At 37.1% G+C, this 21,531-nt stretch overlaps 3 protein-coding genes across 4 annotated transcripts in view; all 3 read left to right on the top strand.

Annotated features, from left to right (window-relative positions):
• The window catches only part of pld7 (phospholipase D family, member 7), a 7,808-nt gene extending 6,610 nt beyond the window's left edge, over positions 1-1,198 (top strand). Inside the window, exons 9-11 of the mRNA XM_083561678.1 lie at positions 123-288; positions 393-492; positions 646-1,198. Of these exons, the coding sequence (XP_083417804.1) occupies positions 123-288; positions 393-492; positions 646-854 (475 nt within the window). The 3' untranslated portion in view covers positions 855-1,198. The remainder of the gene's footprint in view (positions 1-122; positions 289-392; positions 493-645) is intronic.
• A 117-nt stretch (positions 1,199-1,315) lies between these two features.
• On the top strand, positions 1,316-9,401 carry lman2 (lectin, mannose-binding 2). 2 transcript variants are annotated; one of them, XM_083561679.1, is made up of 8 exons: positions 1,316-1,572; positions 3,043-3,161; positions 4,295-4,412; positions 4,697-4,779; positions 5,931-6,092; positions 6,662-6,776; positions 7,980-8,099; positions 8,228-9,401. In XM_083561679.1, exons 1-8 carry the CDS (start codon positions 1,404-1,406, stop codon positions 8,386-8,388), a joined length of 1,047 nt encoding a protein of 348 aa, XP_083417805.1. In that variant the 5' UTR covers positions 1,316-1,403; the 3' UTR covers positions 8,389-9,401. The 2 variants fall into 2 exon arrangements, with proteins under 2 accessions (XP_083417805.1, XP_083417806.1); XM_083561680.1 differs by lacking the exon at positions 4,697-4,779 and adding an exon at positions 4,819-4,892 and having other exon boundaries at positions 1,350-1,572; positions 4,295-4,418.
• A 265-nt stretch (positions 9,402-9,666) lies between these two features.
• Positions 9,667-17,010, top strand: tmed9 (transmembrane p24 trafficking protein 9). The gene is made up of 5 exons (XM_083561681.1): positions 9,667-9,963; positions 12,664-12,764; positions 12,874-12,999; positions 13,147-13,293; positions 15,536-17,010. Exons 1-5 carry the CDS (start codon positions 9,816-9,818, stop codon positions 15,683-15,685), a joined length of 672 nt encoding a protein of 223 aa, XP_083417807.1. The 5' UTR covers positions 9,667-9,815; the 3' UTR covers positions 15,686-17,010.
• Positions 17,011-21,531: the final 4,521 nt, after the last annotated feature.

Genomic DNA, 21,531 nt, shown 5'->3' on the forward strand with positions numbered 1-21,531 from the left:
TTTGTAGATAATCAGTGATTAAATAATTAAATATGCTAGTATGTGGGATGGGTGACAAAAGTCTTAGCAAGTGTAAACATTTTTTAAGAATATTCTTTATTATTTCCGCTTTATCGTATTAGATACTGGCCTGCTATTGATTCAGCACTGCGGGAGGCTTCATGTGCCCGGAAGGTGGAGGTGAATCTGCTGGTCAGCTGCTGGAGTCATTCTTCAGAAGCCATGTTCATCTTTCTGCAGTCTTTATCAGTACTCAACAAGACACCACTCAGATGCAACATTCATGTTGTATGACAAAATATTTCTTAGTAATCTTTTACCTTTAAAATAAAATAGCGTTTTAGCAAGACGTGGACTTGATTTATGTTCTTTTGTGCTGCAATTTTTTTCAGAAAGTTTTTGAGGTCCCTTCAACACCAACGCAACATCAGATCCCTTTTGCTCGCGTCAACCATGCCAAGTATATGGTAACAGATCGCGTTGTCTACATCGGTGAGCTTCCTTGCTTTGCTTTGCTTTAAAGGTCTTTGTGCTGGTTTAATTGGAAACTCATGGTTTACTGGAAGTGCAGCTGACTCTTTGGAACATTTTCTTTTCGCACAAAGGTAAACTCTAATCTGCTTGGTAATCCTATTGTGTTTGCAGGGACTTCGAATTGGTCTGAAAATTACTTCTCCCAGACAGCTGGAGTTGGACTTGTGGTGAATCAGACAGGCTCTGTGGTGGAAAAGGGCCAACAAACAGTGCAAAATCAACTACAGAAGATTTTCCAGAGAGACTGGAATTCTGACTTTGCTCAAGCTCTCTCGGATGATCATGCGGAGTATTGCACCAGGAGGAAAAAAGCATTGTAGCGATGTTATATAATAGACTTCAGAATGAATGCACTATTTCCTTTCTGCCTTGTGACTTGCTTTATTTCGGATATGTACCTAAACATGCTTTATTCTGGCCAACATTCGGTCATGACAGTAACTGTTCTGTAATGTATATATTTTATTAGCCTGGTGTAAATGTTTTTTTTTTTTTTTTTTAATGATATGATGACATGTGCATCTTTTGCATATACTTAAAGCTGAGTGTCTGCAGGACTTGTGCTCAGTAGTCCAGTGTATAAACAGCATGCGTTGTACTAATGCTTTATTGTTTTATTCAGAGAAATAATCCGGTTCATAATTAAAACTATTTCTGTTCCTGAGTTGATGTCATGTTACGTCCAAAACCGCATACTAAATAGATTAATATTATAGATGTATATTTGTGGTGTTGATTAGAGCAAAGTGAGGATCAGGACGTGCCCGTTGTGGTGTACTGCATTGATTGGCTGCGCTCAGTCTGAAACGCGCTCGGGTCCGGTCGTAAACCGGAAGTTGCGTTTTCACGGAAGAGAATAGCTCGTTAAAATGGCTACACACAGTCAACTGTCATCTTGCTTTAGCTTCCCTCACCGAGGCGTTTGCAAAATCTTCCTCATCTTGTGTTTGCTGTATTTTTCCTCCGTGCTCTCAGATATAACAGACGGCAACGCTGAGCACTTAAAGCGGGAGCATTCACTCATAAAGCCCTATCAGGGTGAGTTAGCTGCCTAGTCGAGAAACTTCTTTAAGAGCAAACCCTCGCCGTTAACTATGTACATGCTACTTTGGAAAGTTGGTACATGACTACATGTTGGTTTGAGAATGGTTTTTTAGTATTTATTTAATTTGATGTAATCTTTCTCGTGTCTTACACGGAGTTGTCAATGCTAACGCTGTTTCGTTTGTAGGGTTTTTCTAAGAAAGATTCTGTACGGTGATCTATATCTTTAAATTACTATAGTTAGTTTTTCCTGGCATATTTTGTGTTCTTATGGCGCACACACTATAAAATCTATATTGCAACTACAACTTTTATTCTAGAAATAACATTGGTGTTCTTATGATGTTAGATTACACTGAATCTGCCCCTTCATCTTACACACTTTCAGAGCATTTAACCTCACACGAATATTGTTAAAATAAATAAAAAATTAAGGCAAAATGTAGTTCAACACAATGCTGTTTATAGGGGGAAGTAGTTAGGTTAGAGATCTACAGATAACATCTCAATATCCTGTTTGTTTAGTCATTGAATGGTCATGATGATATTTTTGATGATATCATGATGATATAATTGAATATCGCTTAAATCCGTGCTAGGTGAAGATTTTCTTAAAATGTTTAATATAATATGTACTAATATAAAGCAGGGTTGAAAGTAAATTGTGAATATTAAAATACATTGGTGATTTGAGTAAAACTGCCCTCTCATCTCTGATTAGCAGCAGCTGTGATGTTAGCCAGAGAGCCGTATCAAGTACAGGACAGTCACAATGTCTGCTCCGGATAGGCAATGAATTTCTAGGCATTTTTAAATCTATATATGTTTTATAAAGTAGCAAAAAAAAAAAAATAGTCAAATCTAATGACAAACTCTGTTTTGTCAATTGAGAGCAACACTTCACAAATTGGATGAGCCAGCAACAAACTCAGTTGTTTATATACAATATTTGCTAGATGCCATAGAGAAAAGAAACCTTTTCACAGATTTTCATGATCATCAGGAAAAAGCTTTCTAACGAAAACAGTAGTCAAAGACGAACAAACATGACTGTGAGTCCAAACAAGCACTTTAAACAGGTGTGTGAAAACCATAAACTAGTCATGACCAGGTTTTTTTCTTTCTGACAGGTTAATTGCTTATTCAGCGAATATTTTCATCCAGTTTTTACAGAAGATATTTTTTCCATCAGGCACTAACAAAAGTGAGCACTCGTTATAAAACGTTACGTATAAAAAGGCAATGGGAACCTAAGAATGTGTAAAATCCATCCAAATGTTGACTAACTGCAAGAACTGGTGGAAATAGTTTCTCCTATGCAGAAATCTTGATGCATTGACACTTGTAACTCTGCGGTGCGTTGCATTCGAGCGCTTAATATTTTTTTTTTGCACTTTAAACCCATCTTCGAGATCACAATGTAAATAAGATGAAGCTTTTCGAGACCGTATGTTTTTTATTTAGGTGTTGGAACAAGTGCTTCGAGTCAATGGGATTTTATGGGGAGTACTTTGGTTACAAGCCAGTATGTACGCCTGACACCTGACGAACGTAGCAGACACGGCTCCATCTGGAACACAGTGGTGAGTGACATTAATGTGAAAATGACAAATGTATTTTCATCTTATTTAAATAGAGATTTTAACCCTGGATGTGGCCACAAGGCTGCTTTAATGAAAATATGAATATATATTTAAGCTCTGTGGTGAGTAATGATGAGTATGCCAGAGGGGTCTGTGGTGAGAAAAACACTGTTTCATAAGACTCAAGGGAGAAACCAAACAAAACAGGGAACTCATCCTCTTTTAGCTGACACTTATAAGAACATGAGTCATTTACTCTTTCACAAGCTCTCATAATACTCTTGAAAGGATCTTCTAATGTTTAGCTTTAAAACTATAGCATCCAATTCAAGCTATCCATGAAACGATCAGTAAGACCTGGGCATAGGATTCAGAAGTGAATTTCCTTGTTATCCAAGTGAGAAACTCTATATCGACCTCACAACAGAAGTGTTTCTCAGTAGAGCATTAATATGGGCCAGGCAGAGTCAGGTTCATCAGCATCTTGTCTAAATAAGATGCCAGGATCTTTTATTCTCTCAAAGATTTGCATTCGTCCACTTTGTAATGGTGGTGTTATTGGGATTAGAGTGGTCCATTAGGGTTTTAGTCTGTCCTTTTGTCACGCCAATAATCTAAACGGCATTAAACGGCTCAGGTTCCTAAGTTGTAAATTGTATGTCAATACCAATGTTAAAGTTATCAGGATTTTCATTTTGTAGATAAAGTGAGTAGAGTTATAGTGAGTAACTCAGCATAGCTACACATTGCATCCTTTAATTTTGGTTTGAACTTTTGCATAAGGGATAAAGAAAACTTTTATACTCGATTTCACTTTGGCTTCACAGCTTGTTAAATTTTTTTTTTATAATAAACATCATCAAAACTGCTCTCACTGTTTTCTTGTGACATCAAAATGGCAGACAACCACCTTACAGGGATACAACTTGCTCATTATATCCCAGATAATTCTTTAAGTTTGTACTTTTCCAAATGTAAAAAATCACAAAGACCGATTAGCGTAAAATATATAATATAATACAAAGATTGGTATATAACTCAGTAATTCCCAGTATCATTGAAAAGCCATTTTTCTTGGCATTACATTAATGTTATGTTTGAACAATTATAGTATATTCTGGTTTTTTTTGCAGCCATGTTACTTGAAAGACTGGGAGATGCATGTGCAGTTTAAAGTTCATGGGTCCGGGAAGAAGAATCTGCATGGGGATGGCATTGCAATTTGGTACACTAAAGACCGATTACATCCTGGTAGGTGTGTAAATAACTTGGCAGAGTGGTTGTTGTAAAGCACTTGGTCTGTATTGAGTGTTGTTGGTCTTATTTTTGTATTTGTATTATTTAAAAAAAAAAAAATTTTTTGTTTAATTAATGTATGTTATATGATTTCATTGTTTTTGTGTAGCAAATATTCTTTAGCTAAAACGGTGTAATGAGTATAATCGGTTATTAGACCAGTAAATTCACTCACAGATAATTTTTCTGTGTGCGATGTTTGCTCCAGTTGACTGTGTCATATTTCTACCTTTATTCAGGACCAGTCTTTGGAAACCAGGACCATTTTGTAGGCCTGGCTGTTTTTGTGGATACTTTCCGCAATGACCTCCACGGCATGGATGTAAGTGTGCTTTACTCACCGTTGATTTTTTCCCAGCAGGCCCTGGCAGCAATGACAACTTCCATGGCTTGGCAGTATTTATAGACACATACCCAAACGATGAGGCTTCCTATGTGAGTTAAAATGACAAACGGTATATATGTGTACGCCGCTTGTATTCAATTATATAGATGTTTGTATTGCTTTTTTTTGTTTATTTATTTATTTTTTTGGTTTTGGTCATTGTTAGTGGAACGCTAAGTAAAAATGTTCATCTGGGCATGATATTCCTTTATTTGGGTTTTGTTTAATTAAATGGATAGTTTGGGACAATAGTTGAAGTCTTTTGTTTTTTGTTTGTTTGTTTTTTTGCTCAGTTCATGTAACTTTTTGTTCTATTAATAGTTTGAAAATGTGCAGTTCAATCCCAGTCAAAGAGTAAAATACTAGTTGTGACACAAGTCTGCAAAAATATTGTATCTTGTATGTATTTGTGAGCTCATGTGACTAAAATTTGTTTATTACATGAAAACTTTATGGGCTTTAAAATAGACAATTTGCATGTAGAATCTGTAAAATATAGAGGAAACTAACATTTTTGTTGACGAAGCTGGTGTCAGAGCCACTACGTGTTTTCTAAAGTGTTAAAGTGTTGAACTTTGGCTTCACTGGAAACATCAGTTTAAACTGAACAGTCTCAAATCCTGAACTGTCCCTTTAATATGTCCAATCTTTTAAAAATTCATGTGTTTGGTTATGCGAGGTATTCCCATATAAAAAAATTTTGTTTATCCTTTTTTTTTTTTTTTTTAAGCATCATAGCATGATTTAATTTCTTGTGGCTTTGTCAAGGATTTGCAAGTTTGCACAAATGATATGAATGATTCAGTCTTTATGTTGAATTGATAAAGATCATTCTTATTTATGACATTCGTATCATGTTTACAAATATTTGCATTCTGTTTAGTTTTATATTTGTCTAAGCGCCTTCATTCCAGTGCTGTTTGTGAATGCCGACCTTTTGATTTTGCGTCTTTCCCATCATTAATGTGTATAATGGAAACCATTGTTTGATATGAATGGACTCTTAGACTGCATATGCATGTATTATCTGGTGTTGCAAAAATATGTGGCTGTGATGTGACGTGACCGCTTACCCTGTGATTTCCCAGCGCTCCTTTCCCTACATTTCTGCAATGGTGAGTAACGGCTCACTGTCATACGATCATGGAAATGACGGCCGCACTACAGAACTGGGGGGCTGCTCGGCTGAAATCAGAAACAAAGATCACGACACACATCTTGCTATTCGGTACTCCAAAGGCAGACTTACAGTAAGAAACCCCATTATACACCCTTCACAACCTAATAATCTTTGAATTTAAAAAGCCTTTGAAACATTTTAGCACACAAGCACCGCATTGCTTTGGGATTTTTCTGCCTTTAAGTCAATAATACTTCATTGGACTGTCGATAACAGCAATGCTTTAAAGGTACAACAGACAGTAGTCATCAGATAACCAGGAGGATATATCAACCATGATATAAATAGACAATGGATCAATCCGTAGCTTTAACAAAATTGTATAAAGTGCACATGCACTTCCTGTCAAACACTAGGCCCTGGGGAGAGGTTTCATCAACAGAATCAAGAATCATTCATGTCAAACCCACCTAAACCATGTAAACATAATTTAATAAAAAGACAAATTTAATGCATATAAATCTGATCATAAGGCTGGATAAGGGGTTTATTTATTTATTTATTTTCTCTCCATAGTGGTTAACTCCATTTCTTGTTTGCCCTTAATAGTTGCATGTAATTACATTTAGCTTCAAAAAGTAATTATTGAACTCAGGATTTGCTTGAAATGTCCTCGTATATGTCTGCTTTGCTCTGTAGATTATGGTTGATGTCGATGACAAGAATGAGTGGAAAGAGTGTGTTGATATTGGGGGCGTCCGCCTCCCTACCGGTTACTATTTTGGCGCATCTGCGGCAACGGGTGATCTTTCAGGTAATCCTAGATTCCATAGTGATTCATTTTATTGCCAGATGTTAACTGGACACCTGACTAATCATGTTCATATGAACATCCCATTCCAAATTTCTGTCCCACTGTTGGCACAATAATTAGAAAATGGAAGAAATACAAGTTAAGCCAACAGTGGTCTTTTTCTCACCAAGCATCTTGCTGATAGTCTTGTAGCCCCATAACACCTTTTGTGCAGGTTTAAAATTTTGTCCCTGGCATCCTTTGACAGCTCTTTGGTCTTGCCAATGGCGGTGGAGAGTAATGAAAGAGTTTAATTCTGTGACCAGTGTCTTTTATACACATCACAAGTTGATATTAGGAGAACTTTCCTGAAGGGACAGAACTAATTTGGGTGTGTAGGAGTCTGAATTCTTGCTGGTTGGTAGGGTGTCAAATATTAAATATAAGTTAATTCATATATATTATTTCTGGATTTCTATATTCTTTTTCTCTTTGTTAAAATAAAACTCCCTGTGATGGTATGAGGAAGAAACCTTGAGAGGAACCAGACTCTCAGGGGAACCCTTCCTCATTTGGGAGGCACAGAATGTCCGTTCAATGTAGTTAAGTTGTTGAGGTGTGTGGTAATGGGTGCGTAAATGCAGATCTATTCATGCAAACTGTCCTGATCCACTGTAGTAGACTGTTAAAATAAATTGCAGTCGGAATCAGTCCTCAAAGTTCTCAACGACATCAGGATGAACCAGGGAGATTTGAAGAGAAGAAAGGTCAAGGGCTGAGGTCAGACGAGGAGGTCTGCGGTGTCGATATTACAGTACATTGCATTGTTCAGTGGGGTTGAGGTCAGGGCTGTGTGCAGGCTACTCCATTTTTTTTTCCATTTCAGCTTTGGCAAACCATGTACACGTTGCTTTGTGCAAGTGGGCATTATCATGCTGGAACAGGTTTGAAAACCTTAGTTTTTGTAAAGGGAAATTGTAATGTTACACAATACAAAGTCACCCTATATAAGTGTGTGTGTGTGTGTGTGTCTCTGTGTGTTTAACTTTGTGGCAACGGTTTGGTTAAGAAGCACATATGGTGTGATGGGCAGGTGTCCAAATAATTCATAATTTTTATGAAATTATGAATTTCATAATTTTTATGAAATTATGAAATTCATAATTTCATAAAAATTTCAAAATTATAAGATTCCTAATACTATATATCTGTTTGTGACTGCAGACAACCATGATATCATCTCTATGAAAATGTATCAGCTGATGGTAGAACACACCCCTGAGGAGGACAGCCAAGACTGGACTAAGATTGAGCCCAGTGTCAGTCTGCTAAAGTCTCCTAAAGGTACAATAGATGTTATGAGTAAAGTACTCAACGAAAAAGATCTTTAATAGAAGCTTATTACTAAGAAACTATAGAAGCATACTTCTTGTTTTCAAATGATAATTTTCCTTTGCTACTTTCTGATATAGACAACATTGACGATCCAACTGGTAATTTCCGGAGTACACCTCTTACCGGATGGAAGGTCTTCCTGCTTCTCCTGTGCGCTCTCCTCGGGATTGTAGTTTGCGGTGTTGTAGGAGCGGTGGTCTTTCAGAAACAACAAGAGCGGAACAGGAGGTTTTACTAGACATCGGTCTAAAAGAGACAATTTCTATGAACTCAAAGGAATGTGGCTGGATGAAAAAGGTTAATGTGAATCATTTCTTTAGCAGTTGGATAATGTTGAAATATTGAAGAAAACAAATAAATAAAAGAGGGGGGGTGATGGGTAGCAGCAGTGGATTCGGTTCATACAATGTACACCAGATCACGGATTTTTTTTAAATAAAGTTAAAAACCAACAATTCAGTGGGGAAGCCATGTGATGTTACTAATTTTTTTTTTTTTCTTAATCAACATTTCCTGCTCTGAATTGTTTACTAGTTTGAGTTGTTTTAAATGTGTGAATCATGTACATGATTGTAGTGCTTTTAGATTTCAGTCACATAAATTGTGGCCAGAACGCTTGTAGTTACAGTTATGGTGTGTTTTCATCGATTGATTACCATTTGGGTTTTAAAGGGGATTGTGGAAAACTTTAAGGGTTGAGTAGGGTTTGGTGTTCTCCCATTGGGTTTAGATTTAGGAAAATTATGGGGTTAATTCTGACTGAAAGCTACAGCCTATGTCCAAAAACATAACATCCCCAAAAAAAAGGTTCTTGTTTATTTTTACTCCATTTTGTTACTGCTGTTTGCAGAAAGCATATGAAAGGGGGGGGGGGGGGAGTTGACAGCAAGTTAAGCTGATTTCTGTCCAGTTTACAAACCTGTGTCAGGTTTTTTTTTTTCAACTGCAACAGTGTTTTCTGTTTCCTGGCAAATGCTACATATGTTCATCGCAAAATTTGCAAAAGTATTATTGGCTGCATAAATCTATGACTCACATTTGCTTTTAATTAAAAAAAGGCTTATTTGAAAGCATGCTTCAGGACACAGCTCTGTTTGACGGTGAAAAAATAAAGAGGCTTGATTGTCAACTTAAAATAATTTAAACCTGTATCATGAGAATCTTGGGAATGTTGCACAGTACATGTTGCAGATTTGTTCAAATGCACAAGAATTGTACAAGAACTGGGTGGTAAATAAAGAAGTTCTTCCACTTGTGGCTGCAATTTCTTACATCGTACCCAATAATCATGTGGATAAAGTTTTTATTTCTGAAAAAATAGAAAAAACATACACAACAATGCCAGGGGTTAAGCAAAGAAACCAGTGTTACATATTACACAATATTAAAAATAAACAAATTACATAATATAGTCATAAGGGCTTTGGTGTTGGTGGAGGTAGTAATAGTGCTTAGATAGGCTATTATTCAAGTTCCATGGGAACAATTTGTGAATTTCTTTTATGAAGCTGTTTCCTGTTCATTAGCGACGGTAAGACCGGAAACTGCTGCTATTGGTCAGAAGAAGGCTCTCCGCTGCCTGTGATTGGTCCACATCCTGGGAGCGTTTACGTGGCACTGGTGGTTCTGCGCAGACTCCGTGCACTCTTCCTCAGCAGTGACTACATGATGGTGTTGAAAATGCAGTTCATGCAAAGCGCGTTTTTGCTCCTCAGTGCTTGCTTCAGTCTCGTTTCTGCGCTCTACTTTCACATCGGAGAGACGGAAAAGAAATGCTTCATTGAAGAAATTCCGGATGAAACCATGATCATCGGTCAGTAGGGCACGTTTTCCGGGTTTGACAGACGGCTAGCTAAATGCTACAGGCTTAGCTTGTGTTTCTAAAGGTTAGCTCAAGGTGCTACTAGATACATAACGCAGCATTTTAGCAACTAGCGCTTTATATTGTATATGTATTAGGTTTCGATTTAAGTTTGTGTTGTGTGGGATTTTGAATCGGTTATGCGCATAAACTTCACGGCGCTATCCGGCTCGCTACGACATCTGTGCTAGGCTAATTATCCGTGTGAAGAGACTAGCAGGATCTCATTAAGCTCACTGGCTGGTTTGGGAAGTGTAGCAGGTGCTCTGAAACAGAATGTAATACTGGACAAATACCCGCAGCTCTGAGTAGTTGAGACTGATTGAGAGTACTAATGAAATTTTACTTTTCGGGATATTGTTAGGAAGCAGAAGAAAATCAGAGTCAGCCATGATACAGCGCTCCTGGAGCAGAGAAGGTTAGGGGCCTTGCTCAAGGGCCAAACAGTAGCAGATTAACGATACTTTTGTTTGATACGGCCCAACAGTGGCAGCTTGGTGATATTGGGTCTGGCAGTGGCAGCATGGTGATATTGGGGCTTCATACTGGGACCCAACAGTGGCAGCCTGGTGATAATTAGGCTGGTCACTGGCACCCAGCAGTGGCAGCCTGGTGATATTAGGGCTGGTTACTGGACCCAGTAGTGGCAACCTGGTGATATTGGGGCTTGTTACTGGACCCAGTAGTGGCAGCCTGGTGATATTTGGGGCTTGTTACTGGGGCCTGCAGTGGCAGCCTGGTGATAATAAGGCTGGTTACTGGGACCCAGCAGTGGCAGCCTGGTGATATTGGGGCTTGTTATTTTGGCCAAGCAGTGGCAGCCTGGTGATATTGGGGCTTGTTACTTTGGCCAAGCAGTGGCAGCCTGGTGATATTGGGGCTTGTTACTGGGGCCTGCAGTGGCAGCCTGGTGATACTGGGGCCAACAGTGGCAGCTGGGTTATGAACAGTAACACAGAGCCTTAACCACTAAACCACCACTTTCCTCAAATCAATTTGATCAAAACAGCAATTTTGTGCAAAGTGTCAGTGTGCACACTCCCAAATGTAAATATGCTATGTACATAATTCCTTTTTCAATTCTAGAGAATGCTACTCCACCCTCAGTCTAGGACCCTTTTTAAGACTTGCTGTGCAGTTCACTTGATTAACAGGTTATGTGCTTTTAGACTTGAATGCACAGAAGTGAGATGTCTTGGACTGCTTTTGAGTTGGCTTAGAGATGCAAAGCATTGACTGTTATACAAGCTTAGAGGTGAATACTGTGGTCTGCTTGTCAATTTTTCCTAAAATGCTTTTGAAATGTTAATTCTATGGAATATAATAACAAAATACTAACTTCAATTACCATGAAGTAATATAATGTGTATACTGATATAATATGATAATAGATTAATTTTTTTCTTAGAAAGATAATGCCATGGCTCATTTGTATCTACTGCAATATAATATATCATACTACGGGGATAGATCAGTGCCATTCAAAAACATTTCTCTTCCAATATGCGAGTCACCACACATGCACGGTCAAACACGCACAAGCTACTGCAAAACTTCAGCGAGCTAAGAGACTGCACTTATTTATAAGAGTCAGCCTCTTCCCAAATGAAGATTATTAAGTCCAAATAAATGTTCCACATTGACTGATGATTGTCTGGAAGTCTGTTTGAGGCTGGCTACCAGCAGCTACTGTTCAGACTATAAAACCCTGGCTGACTCCATTCAGTGCAAGTCGTCAGTGTAAGGTAGTGACCATTAATTTATTTATTGTGCCGTTAGGGTTTATGCAGTTATGCAAGGTACGCCAGCATATATTGTGTTTCTAAAGTATATTCTGTGTGTGTGTGTGTGTGTGTGTGTGTGTGTGTGTGTGTGTGTGTGTGAGATTTATATATATTAAAGTGACGATGTCTAGATGAATTCACTAATAAAAAAAACTTAGTTTAAAATGTTATTCCTAACGTTCCTGAACATTCGGATCCGCTGCAGATTCCCACGAATTTTAAGATAATCCGCATCTTGCTGTGCGAATTTTCCGAGCTGCGAATGATCAGGGTTTAAATGTATGTGTGTGTGTGTGTGTGTGTGTATGTATATATATATAGTGTGTATGTATATATATATATAATGTATATGTGTGTGTGTGTATATATATATATATATATATATATACACACACACACATATATATATATATATATATATATATATACACACACACATATATATATATATATATATATATATATATATATATATATATATATATATATATATATATATATACACACATATATATATATGTGTGTGTGTGTGTGTGTGTGTGTGTGTGTGTATATATATACACACAATATATATACACACACATACATACATATATAAAATAAATAATAGTAAATATATATTAAGCATTTTGTAATGTAGGTAGATCATTTTAGTATTGGGCATTTTATGAGTAGCTTTTTTCTTTTTTTTCTTTTTTTTTTTTTTTATTAAATTGCTTTGTTTTTTAAACACATCCTGTCCCTGGAAATGGTCTTCTTTTTGCAGTATCTTTTCACACAAGCACTAAAAAAAACAGAAGATGCATGTTTGTGCTTATGTTATCTCCTTTTTAACATTTCCTATCTTGGGGATTAAAATACTTTTCAGGAAACTACCGAACACAGTTGTATGACAAGCAGTCGGAATCGTACATGCCTGCCACGCCAGGGCTCGGGATGTTTGTGGAAGTTAAAGACCCTGATGAGAAGGTCAGTTATCATCCAACAGGCTGATTAGCAGGAATGTAAAATTTTCTGTATTTCGAAAAGCGCATATTTAGATGTGTATAAATTTTTTTTTTCTTTTCATATGATTTAGGTGATCCTGTCTCGTCAATATGGGTCAGAAGGCCGGTTCACCTTCACGTCCCACACGCCCGGAGAACACCAAATCTGTTTGCACTCCAACTCCTCCAAATTTTCTCTGTTTGCTGGTGGAATGCTTGTGAGTCGAACCATGCGTTTCTGAATTAGGATGATTAGTGGCTCGTGTCCATATACTGTATGGTGTCTGGATTTTATAACTGTTTTTTGTACTACTTTCGCATCATGCTTTTTATTTATTTATTTATTTTGCAAATCATCTTTGTAGCGAGTTCATCTGGACATCCAAGTGGGCGAGCACGCGAACAACTACGCAGAGATCGCGGCGAAAGACAAGCTGACCGAGCTGCAGCTGAGAGTGCGCCAGCTGGTGGAGCAGGTCGATCAGATCCAGAAGGAGCAGAACTATCAGAGAGTAAGTCTAATCCTTCATTTGCGTAAAGACTGAATCGTATGGTTACATGTGACCTGATTTAGGAAACATTGAGAGGAGCCATTGATCGATAGGCTTGACGGGGAAATCTCATGCTGCTCAGTGGGTTATTTCTGTTGCCAATCAGTAATTTGTTGGTCAAATTTCGCTCAAATGTCATGTAAACACTGTTAAAGAGCATTGTTAATTTTTAATGAACACATGACCTGGACCAGTTTCTCTTGCAGCTTGAAGACTGAGTGAAAGTGCTTTTAACTCTGGATAAGAAAGGATTGCAAAATGAAGTGTGCTAAGAAGGAACTTTGGTAAAAGTTATTTTGGCAGCAGCTATTAATATAGTCAGACCACTGCAGAAAGATGGAACACCCCAAAGAAGCTGGAGTTTTGGTCATTCTCTGACCCAGTCACCTAGCCAGTGCAATTTGGCCATTGTCATATTCACACAAATCCTTATGCTTTCACATTTTTCCTGCTTTTAACACATCAACATTGAGGACAAAATGTTCACTTGCTGCCTAATATTTCCCACCCACTAAAAGGTGCCATTAAGACGAGATAATCAGATCAATCAATACACTCACCGGTCATAATGTTATAATGTCAGTGTTAAGCCTGGTCTGTGTATGTCAGTTAATAGTAAGTCGGTCATGTGCATATTTACAGTGAATTACTTGGAGTACAGTTGTATACACAGTGCCTAATGCTAAATAAACTCTTCTCTAGTGAAAAGAAATTGAGCATAGACAAACAGCTGTGCAAATATGTTAACATGTTAAAGGGAAGTAACAATGATAAAAGACTGTAAGCACTTTATACATTGTGTGCAAGCAAAATAAATAGGCATAGGGAACACCTGTGCAATAATCATGCTGTTTAATCAGCATCTCGATATGCCACACCTGATCTTTGAGTTCAGCTCATGAAAAATAGGGGGCAAAAACAAAAGTGTTGCGTTTATAATTTTGTTCAGTGTACCGTATTTTTCGGACTATAAGCCGTTACTTTTTTCCTACGTTTTGAACCTCGTGGTTTAAACAACGAAGCGGCTAATTTATGAAATTTTCCTGGGTTTTTCCTGGTTTCACAAACTTCAAGCCAAAAAACTGAGCGACATAACATTAAACCAATGAAATTTCCGAACAGAAACGAAAAAACGCACCTCACCTGTGTTCTGAGCTGCACGGCATCAGGAGAAAAAATTTTTTTTTAACGCACGACGATGCCAAAAGACGATGCCAAAAGAAATAGTTGTGAAAGGAAGGAGGAAGACAGTGAACAATGCCTTTCTTGGTAGGCCACTGTTTAGATACAAGCCGTTGTAACGCTTTGAGTCTGGGTGAAGGGAGAGCTCACTAACTCCAGTTGCAACAGAAATCATATAAGCACAGACAGGTTTCCAAAACTCGTGCTTTTTTTATATATGTTGGCAACAGCGTTACGGGTTAGTCAAAGAAACTTAGAAATGAGCATCAGAAAATAATAAGGACATAATCCTCAGTCTTCACACATGCAGTAATAGCGGGAAAATGCAGTGCCAGGCTATTCCAAAAATACCGCTATGCTCCTAAAGGAAGCGCAACATATTTCACCCGTTACACCGTGTGTAACGTGTCTTTCGTTAAAGCCTGTGTAAAGTTCATTAGTGTAGACACCTGCGGATTATAGACAGGTGTGGCTTATTTATGTTAAAAATAAAAATAATTGTAAAATTCATGGGTGCGGCTTATATATGGGAAGTGTTATTTTTTTTCTTTGTTAAATTATATATATATATATATATATATATATATATATATATATATATATATATATATATATATATATATATATATATATATATATATATATATATAAAATTGTATCTGTGTTCTTACATTTTATATCAGGACTGTGACTGAAAAGAGTGTGTTTGCACTGCCTTAAATGAAGCTACTAGATTTATTTTTATATTGCAGGCTGCTCTAAAGACTGATTTTAAATAAAAGGTCTAATTTCTGAGTAACTTCTGAGAGACTATGCCTATGCTGACACTTACCATGCATGATCTTTAAAAATGTATCCTGGTTTAAATACAGATACTGATATTTAAAGCAATGAACAGATTGCCATCTCCAGGTGTTACTAATATACACACACATACGAATATGCCTCAATATCTGGTAACACTTATTGGTGTGTGTGATTAATCACAATCATATAATAATATACCGTTTTCCTTTTTCAGTACCGTGAAGAGCGCTTTAGACAGACCAGCGAGAGCACCAACCAGAGAGTCCTGTGGTGGTCTATCGTCCAGACGCTGATCCTCGTGGCTATCGGTTTCTGGCAGATGAGACATCTTAAGAGCTTCTTTGAAGCCAAGAAATTAGTGTAAAGTGTGTGTGTGTATATGTATGTGTTTGCCGGTGTTTCTTGATTTAACATGCAGTATACAGCTGATTGAAAAGTCAAGTCTAGACTGCTGAAATGAACCTCTAAGTTGAACCTTTCTCAAAAAAAAAGAAAGAAAAAGAAAGAAAATTCTCCCAGATTTGCTTTGAGATTATTTCACCAATTTTTTTTTTTTTTTTTTTATAATGCCATCTCTTTCTCAGCTGTATTCCAGTACTTCCTAAGGCCAAACCACGTTACTTTTATAGAATGTTTTTTTTTTGTTTGTTTTTTTGTTCTTCTATGAATGAAAACGGACTTTATACAGAAATTCTGAATATGATCAGTTTTGGTTTGTGAACCAAGCAATCAGGAGTTTTGTGTAAATTTGTCCTACACTGAAGATGCACACATTCTAGACACAACTGTTCGATTCTGTTGCTTCATGTACAGCACACTCTTTGTTGGTTAGACATTAGTGACTTATGTTAGGTTTGGTTATTTCAGAGTGAATGTATGTCCGTACTTTTATTTAATATTCATTTTGTTTAATTTGCATCAATTGTTTTTCAGCCTAAATGTCCAGCCAAATGGGTTAAGAAGGCTGTTTACAGCTCTAGTAGCCTTTCTGCAGGCAACAGCACAGACATCAGATCTACTGCAACTACAGTGACAATATGTTTTCCCTCCCCAGCATTACATGCATTGAAAAAGAAAAACGACAATTCATGGTTTGATAATGTTTGATGTTTGAACTTAAATTTGGGAGGGGGGAAAGGCAGAATTATAATCTTCTATTAACTGTAAGTATCTTTGATTTATTGTCTTTAAGTCACTCAGTTTCATAAATCACTCTTATGTGGTTTATTTAAATTTCAAAGGTCTCATCTTGTACTTACTTTGATTTTAATGTCCTGCAATCATCTTGGCCATTTATTTTCCTGTGTGCGCAGAGACTCGGGTACTTCTCGATTTGATAAAAACAACATTGTCACCGACTTTACTCACTAAGAGCTGCAGTATCGACCCTGCAAAGGAACCCGGTCACTATGCTCTCTAAGGCTGAATTTCATATTTCAGTTCAATTTTATTACTTGAAGTTTTCTGTCCCATATAAATTATTTTCAACTTCTTCCTTTTATCGTTTCTTTCCCGACACGTTTGACCCATGTAGGATGTGACCGTGTACTTCTTTTAAATTGGGGTTCTTGCTAGACATTTGTGTACACAGATATTGTTGGCTGAGGGGTTTAAGCTTTTAAAATAATTAGGGGGAAAGACTGTCATGTGTTCATGATTGCACTCAAATAAAGCTTTCATCTCCCTCCAGTTTACTAGTAACATCTTTTACATTGTGACTGTAAACTTCTTTTCCAAGAAAGCAGAAATAAATGTGATACAATTGCCTAAGCCTATACGCACTAAATATTTTGGACTCTGTGCTGATACAGGCTGATGAGTCTGTTCAAATACACTATACTGACAAAAGACAGATGTGGTTCTTCCCCCAACACTAGTATTATATTTGCCTTTCACTTGACCTAGTAGACCCACACCTGTTGCGCCATAATATTGCCCTTGTGTACAAAGCCAGCTCCATGAAAATTTGGGTTACATGCTTTAGAGTGGAAGATCTGAGAGGACTGATATAGAATTTGCCCTTAACCATATTTGTCATTTTGGGATGAAATGGAAAACTAACAGTACCCCAGGTTTCTTCACCCACCATCAGTCTAAAGACTAAAATCTTTGTGGCTGATCAAACACAAATCTCCAGCGGAGTGGAGGTTATTATAACAGCTAAATGTAAAATTAAATGTAAAAAAAAAAAAAAAACATGGATCTATTGATTAGCTGTCCACAAACTTTTGTTCATATTTATATTCATTTTGTGCTTATTCAACACAAGGCTGAGGCTTTTGTGAAACTCTTGTGAATTTGTGGCCAATACATTTTTTTTAAGGCTATAAATACAGGTGCATCTCAATAAATTGGAATATTATTAAAAAGTTGATTTATTTTTGTAATTCAATACAAAACGTGAACCTTGTATATTATATAGATTTATCACACACAGACTGATATTTCAAGTGTTCATTTCTTTTCATTTGGATGATTATGGCTTACAGCTAATAAAACAAATTCAGTATCTCAGAAAATGTGAATATTGTTAACAAGTTCAATATTGGAGACTTGTGGTGTCACTAATCGGCTAATTAAATCTAAACACCCACAAAGGTTTCCTGAGCCTTTAAATGGTGTCTTAGTCTGGTTCAGGCTGCACAATCATGGGGAAGACTGCTGACTTGACAGTTGTCCAGAAGACGATCATTGACACCCTGCACATGGAGGGTGAGACACAAAAGGTCATCGCTAAAGAAGCTGCTGTTCACAGAGTGCTGTATGCAAGCACATTAATGGAACGTTGAATGGAAGGAAATAATGTGGTAGAAAAAAGTGAAATGAAGCTTATTCAAGAATTTGGGGAGATTCACAAAGAGTGGACTGCAGGTGGAGTCAATGCTTCAAGAGCCACCACTCACAGACGTATACATGGGCTACAACTGACTCATTTCATGTGCAACTCAAGCCACTCCTGAATCAGAGACAACTTCAGAGGTGTCTTACCAAAGGACAAAAAAGGACTTGACTGTTGCTCAGTTGGCTAAAGTTGTCTTTTTAGATAAAAGGAAAGAAAATATAGCATTTTGTTTAAAAATCATGGTCCAAGAGTCTGGAAGAAGAGCTGAGAGACACAGAATCCAAGTTGCTTGAGGTCCAGTGTAAAATTTGCAGTGTCAGTGGCGGTTTGTGGAGTCATGTCATCTGCTGGGGTTGGTCCACTGTGTTTTATCAAGTCTAAGGTCAGCACAGGAGGTTTTAGAGCACTTCAGCTTTTTGGAGATGCTGATTTCATTTTTCAGCAGGAATTGGCACCTGCCCACACTGCCAAAAGCACCAAAAGTTGGTTAAATGACCATGGTGAGAAACAAGAGACCAACAAATGGAAATGAGCTGAAGGTCACTGTCAAAGAAAAATGGGCTTCCATACCACCTCAGCAGTGCCACAGACTGATCACCTCCATGCCACACCGAATTAAGGCAGGAATTAAAGCAAAAGGAGCCCCTACCAAGTATTGAGTATATATATATATATATATATATATATATATATATATATATATATATATATATATATATATATATATATATATATACAGTGAGGAAAATAAGTATTTGAACACCCTGCTATTTTGCAAGTTCTCCCACTTTAAAATCATGCAGTGGTCTGAAATTGTCATCGTAGGTGCATTTCCACTGTGAGAGACATAATCTAAAAAAAAAAATCCAGAAATAACAATGTATGATTTCTTTTGCTATTTATTTGTATGATACAGCTGCAAATAAGTATTTGAACACCTGAGAAAGTCAATGTTAATATTTGTTTGTTTGCAATTACAGAGGTCAAACATTTCCTGTAGTTTTTCACCAGGTTTGCACACACTAAAGGAGGGATTTTGGCCAACTCCTCCACACAGATCTTCTCTAGATCAGTCAGGTTTCTGGCCTGTTGCTGAGAAACACGGAGTTTGAGCTCCCTCCAAAGATTCTCTATTGGGTTTAGGTCTGGAGACTGGCTAGGCCACGCCAGAACCTTGATATGCTTCTTACGGACCACTCCTTGGTTATCCTGGCTGTGTGCTTCGGGTCATTGTCATGTTGGAAGACCCAGCCTCGACCCATCTTCAATGCTTTAACTGAGGGAAGGAGGTTGTTCCCCAAAATCTCGCAATACATGGCCCCGGTCATCCTTTCCTTAATACAGTGCAGTCACCCTGTCCCATGTGCAGAAAAACACCCCCAAAGCATGATGCTACCACCCCCATGCTTCACAGTAGGGATGGTGTTCTTGGGATGGTACTCATCAGTCTTCTTCCTTCAAACACGTTCAGTGGAATTATGACCCAAAAGTTCTATTTTGGTTTCATCTGACCACATGACTTTCTCCCATGACTTCTCTGGATCATCCAAATGGTCATTGGCAAACTTAAGACGTGCCTGGACATGTGCTGGTTTTAACAGGGGAACCTTCCGTGCCATGCATGATTTCAAACCATGACGTCTTAGTGTATTACCAACAGTAACCTTGGAAACGGTGGTCCCAGCTCTTTTCAGGTCATTGACCAGCTCCTCCCGTGTAGTTCTGGGCTGATTTCTCACTTTCCTTAGGATCATTGAGACCCCACGAGGTGAGATCTTGCATGGAGCCCCAGTCCGAGGGAGATTGACAGTCATGTTTAGCTTCTTCCATTTTCTAATGATTGCTCCAACAGTGGACCTTTTTTCACCAAGCTGCTTGGCAATTTCCCCGTAGCCCTTTCCAGCCTTGTGGAGGTGTACAATTGTGTCTCTAGTGTCTTTGGACAGCTCTTTGGTCTTGGCCATGTTAGTAGTTGGATTTTTACTGATTGTATGGGGTGGACAGGTGTCTTTATGCAGCTAACGACCTCAAACAGGTGCATCTAATTTAGGATAATAAATGTAGTGGAGGTGGACATTTTAAAGGCAGACTAACAGGTCTTTGAGGGTCAGAATTCTAGCTGATAGACCGGTGTTCAAATACTTATTTGAGCTGTATTATACAAATAAATAGTTTAAAAATCATATATTGTGATTTCTGGATTTTTTCTTTTAGATTATGTCTCTCACAGTGGACATGCACCTACAATGACAATTTCAGACCCCTCCATGATTTCTAAGTGGGAGAACTTGCAAAAAAGCAGGGTGTTCAAATACTTATTTTCCTCACTGTATATATATATATATATATATATATATATATATATATATATATATATATATATATATATATATATATATATATATATATACAGTAAATGAACTTTTTTTTTTTGGTCTTATTAAGTATTCAAATTTTTTGAGATTAGTTGTTTTTTTGTTAAATGTGAGCCAAAAATATTCAAAATTAAAATAAATATATACTTGAAATATATCAGTTTGTGTGTGATGAATCTATATAATATATAGATAGTTTCACTTTTTTAAATTGAATTGCTAAAATAAATCGATGTTTTAATAATATTCTAATTCATTGAGATGCACCTGTATATACATGTTAGTAAATGTAAAGCTATAAGAAAATTTTGCATAATTCCATTAAAAATTATATTTAAAATAAATACAAGTAGGCTGTAATAGAAGCAAATTAAAATATTTATTAAAATTAATATTGTATGGAATTTAATTTTTTTTATTTACAAACATCCTTGGGAATTTCATTGAATGGTTTTAGTAAATACAACTCAAATTCCAAAAACGCTGTAAAATGTAAATAAAAACAATATACAATGGTTTGAAAAGTTCAATAATTTTATTCACAATAAAACAAAAAACATATAAAATGTTCAAACTGAGGAAAATGTACCATTTCAGGGGAAAAGGGGAACTTTTGAATTTGATGGCTGCAGCATAGCTCAAAAAAGCTGGGATGGGGCAACAAAAGTCTTAGAGTGGTAGAGTCTCTCAGAAGTAAAGATTCAGCCAAAAAAGCACTTCACCAATCCGTGTCCACAAATTGTGGAACAATTTAAGAATAATGTTAACATACAATTGCAAAACAGTTGAATATCTCATCATTTACAGTATGGAAATCATTATCTGCAAACCCAGTTTGCTATGTCATGCACAAATGCTGGTAAAATCTCGAACATAAAAATAAGGCATACGAGAACATGATCCAGAATCGCTGCATCCTTTCTGGGTGGAAAATGACCATCATCTCTGGATAAAAGCAAATTGGAAAACTGTTTTCTGGTGCACTGTCACCCA

Source organism: Silurus aristotelis (genome assembly GCF_946808225.1).
Source record: "Silurus aristotelis genome assembly, chromosome: 14".
Classification (NCBI taxonomy): Eukaryota; Metazoa; Chordata; class Actinopteri; order Siluriformes; family Siluridae; genus Silurus; species Silurus aristotelis.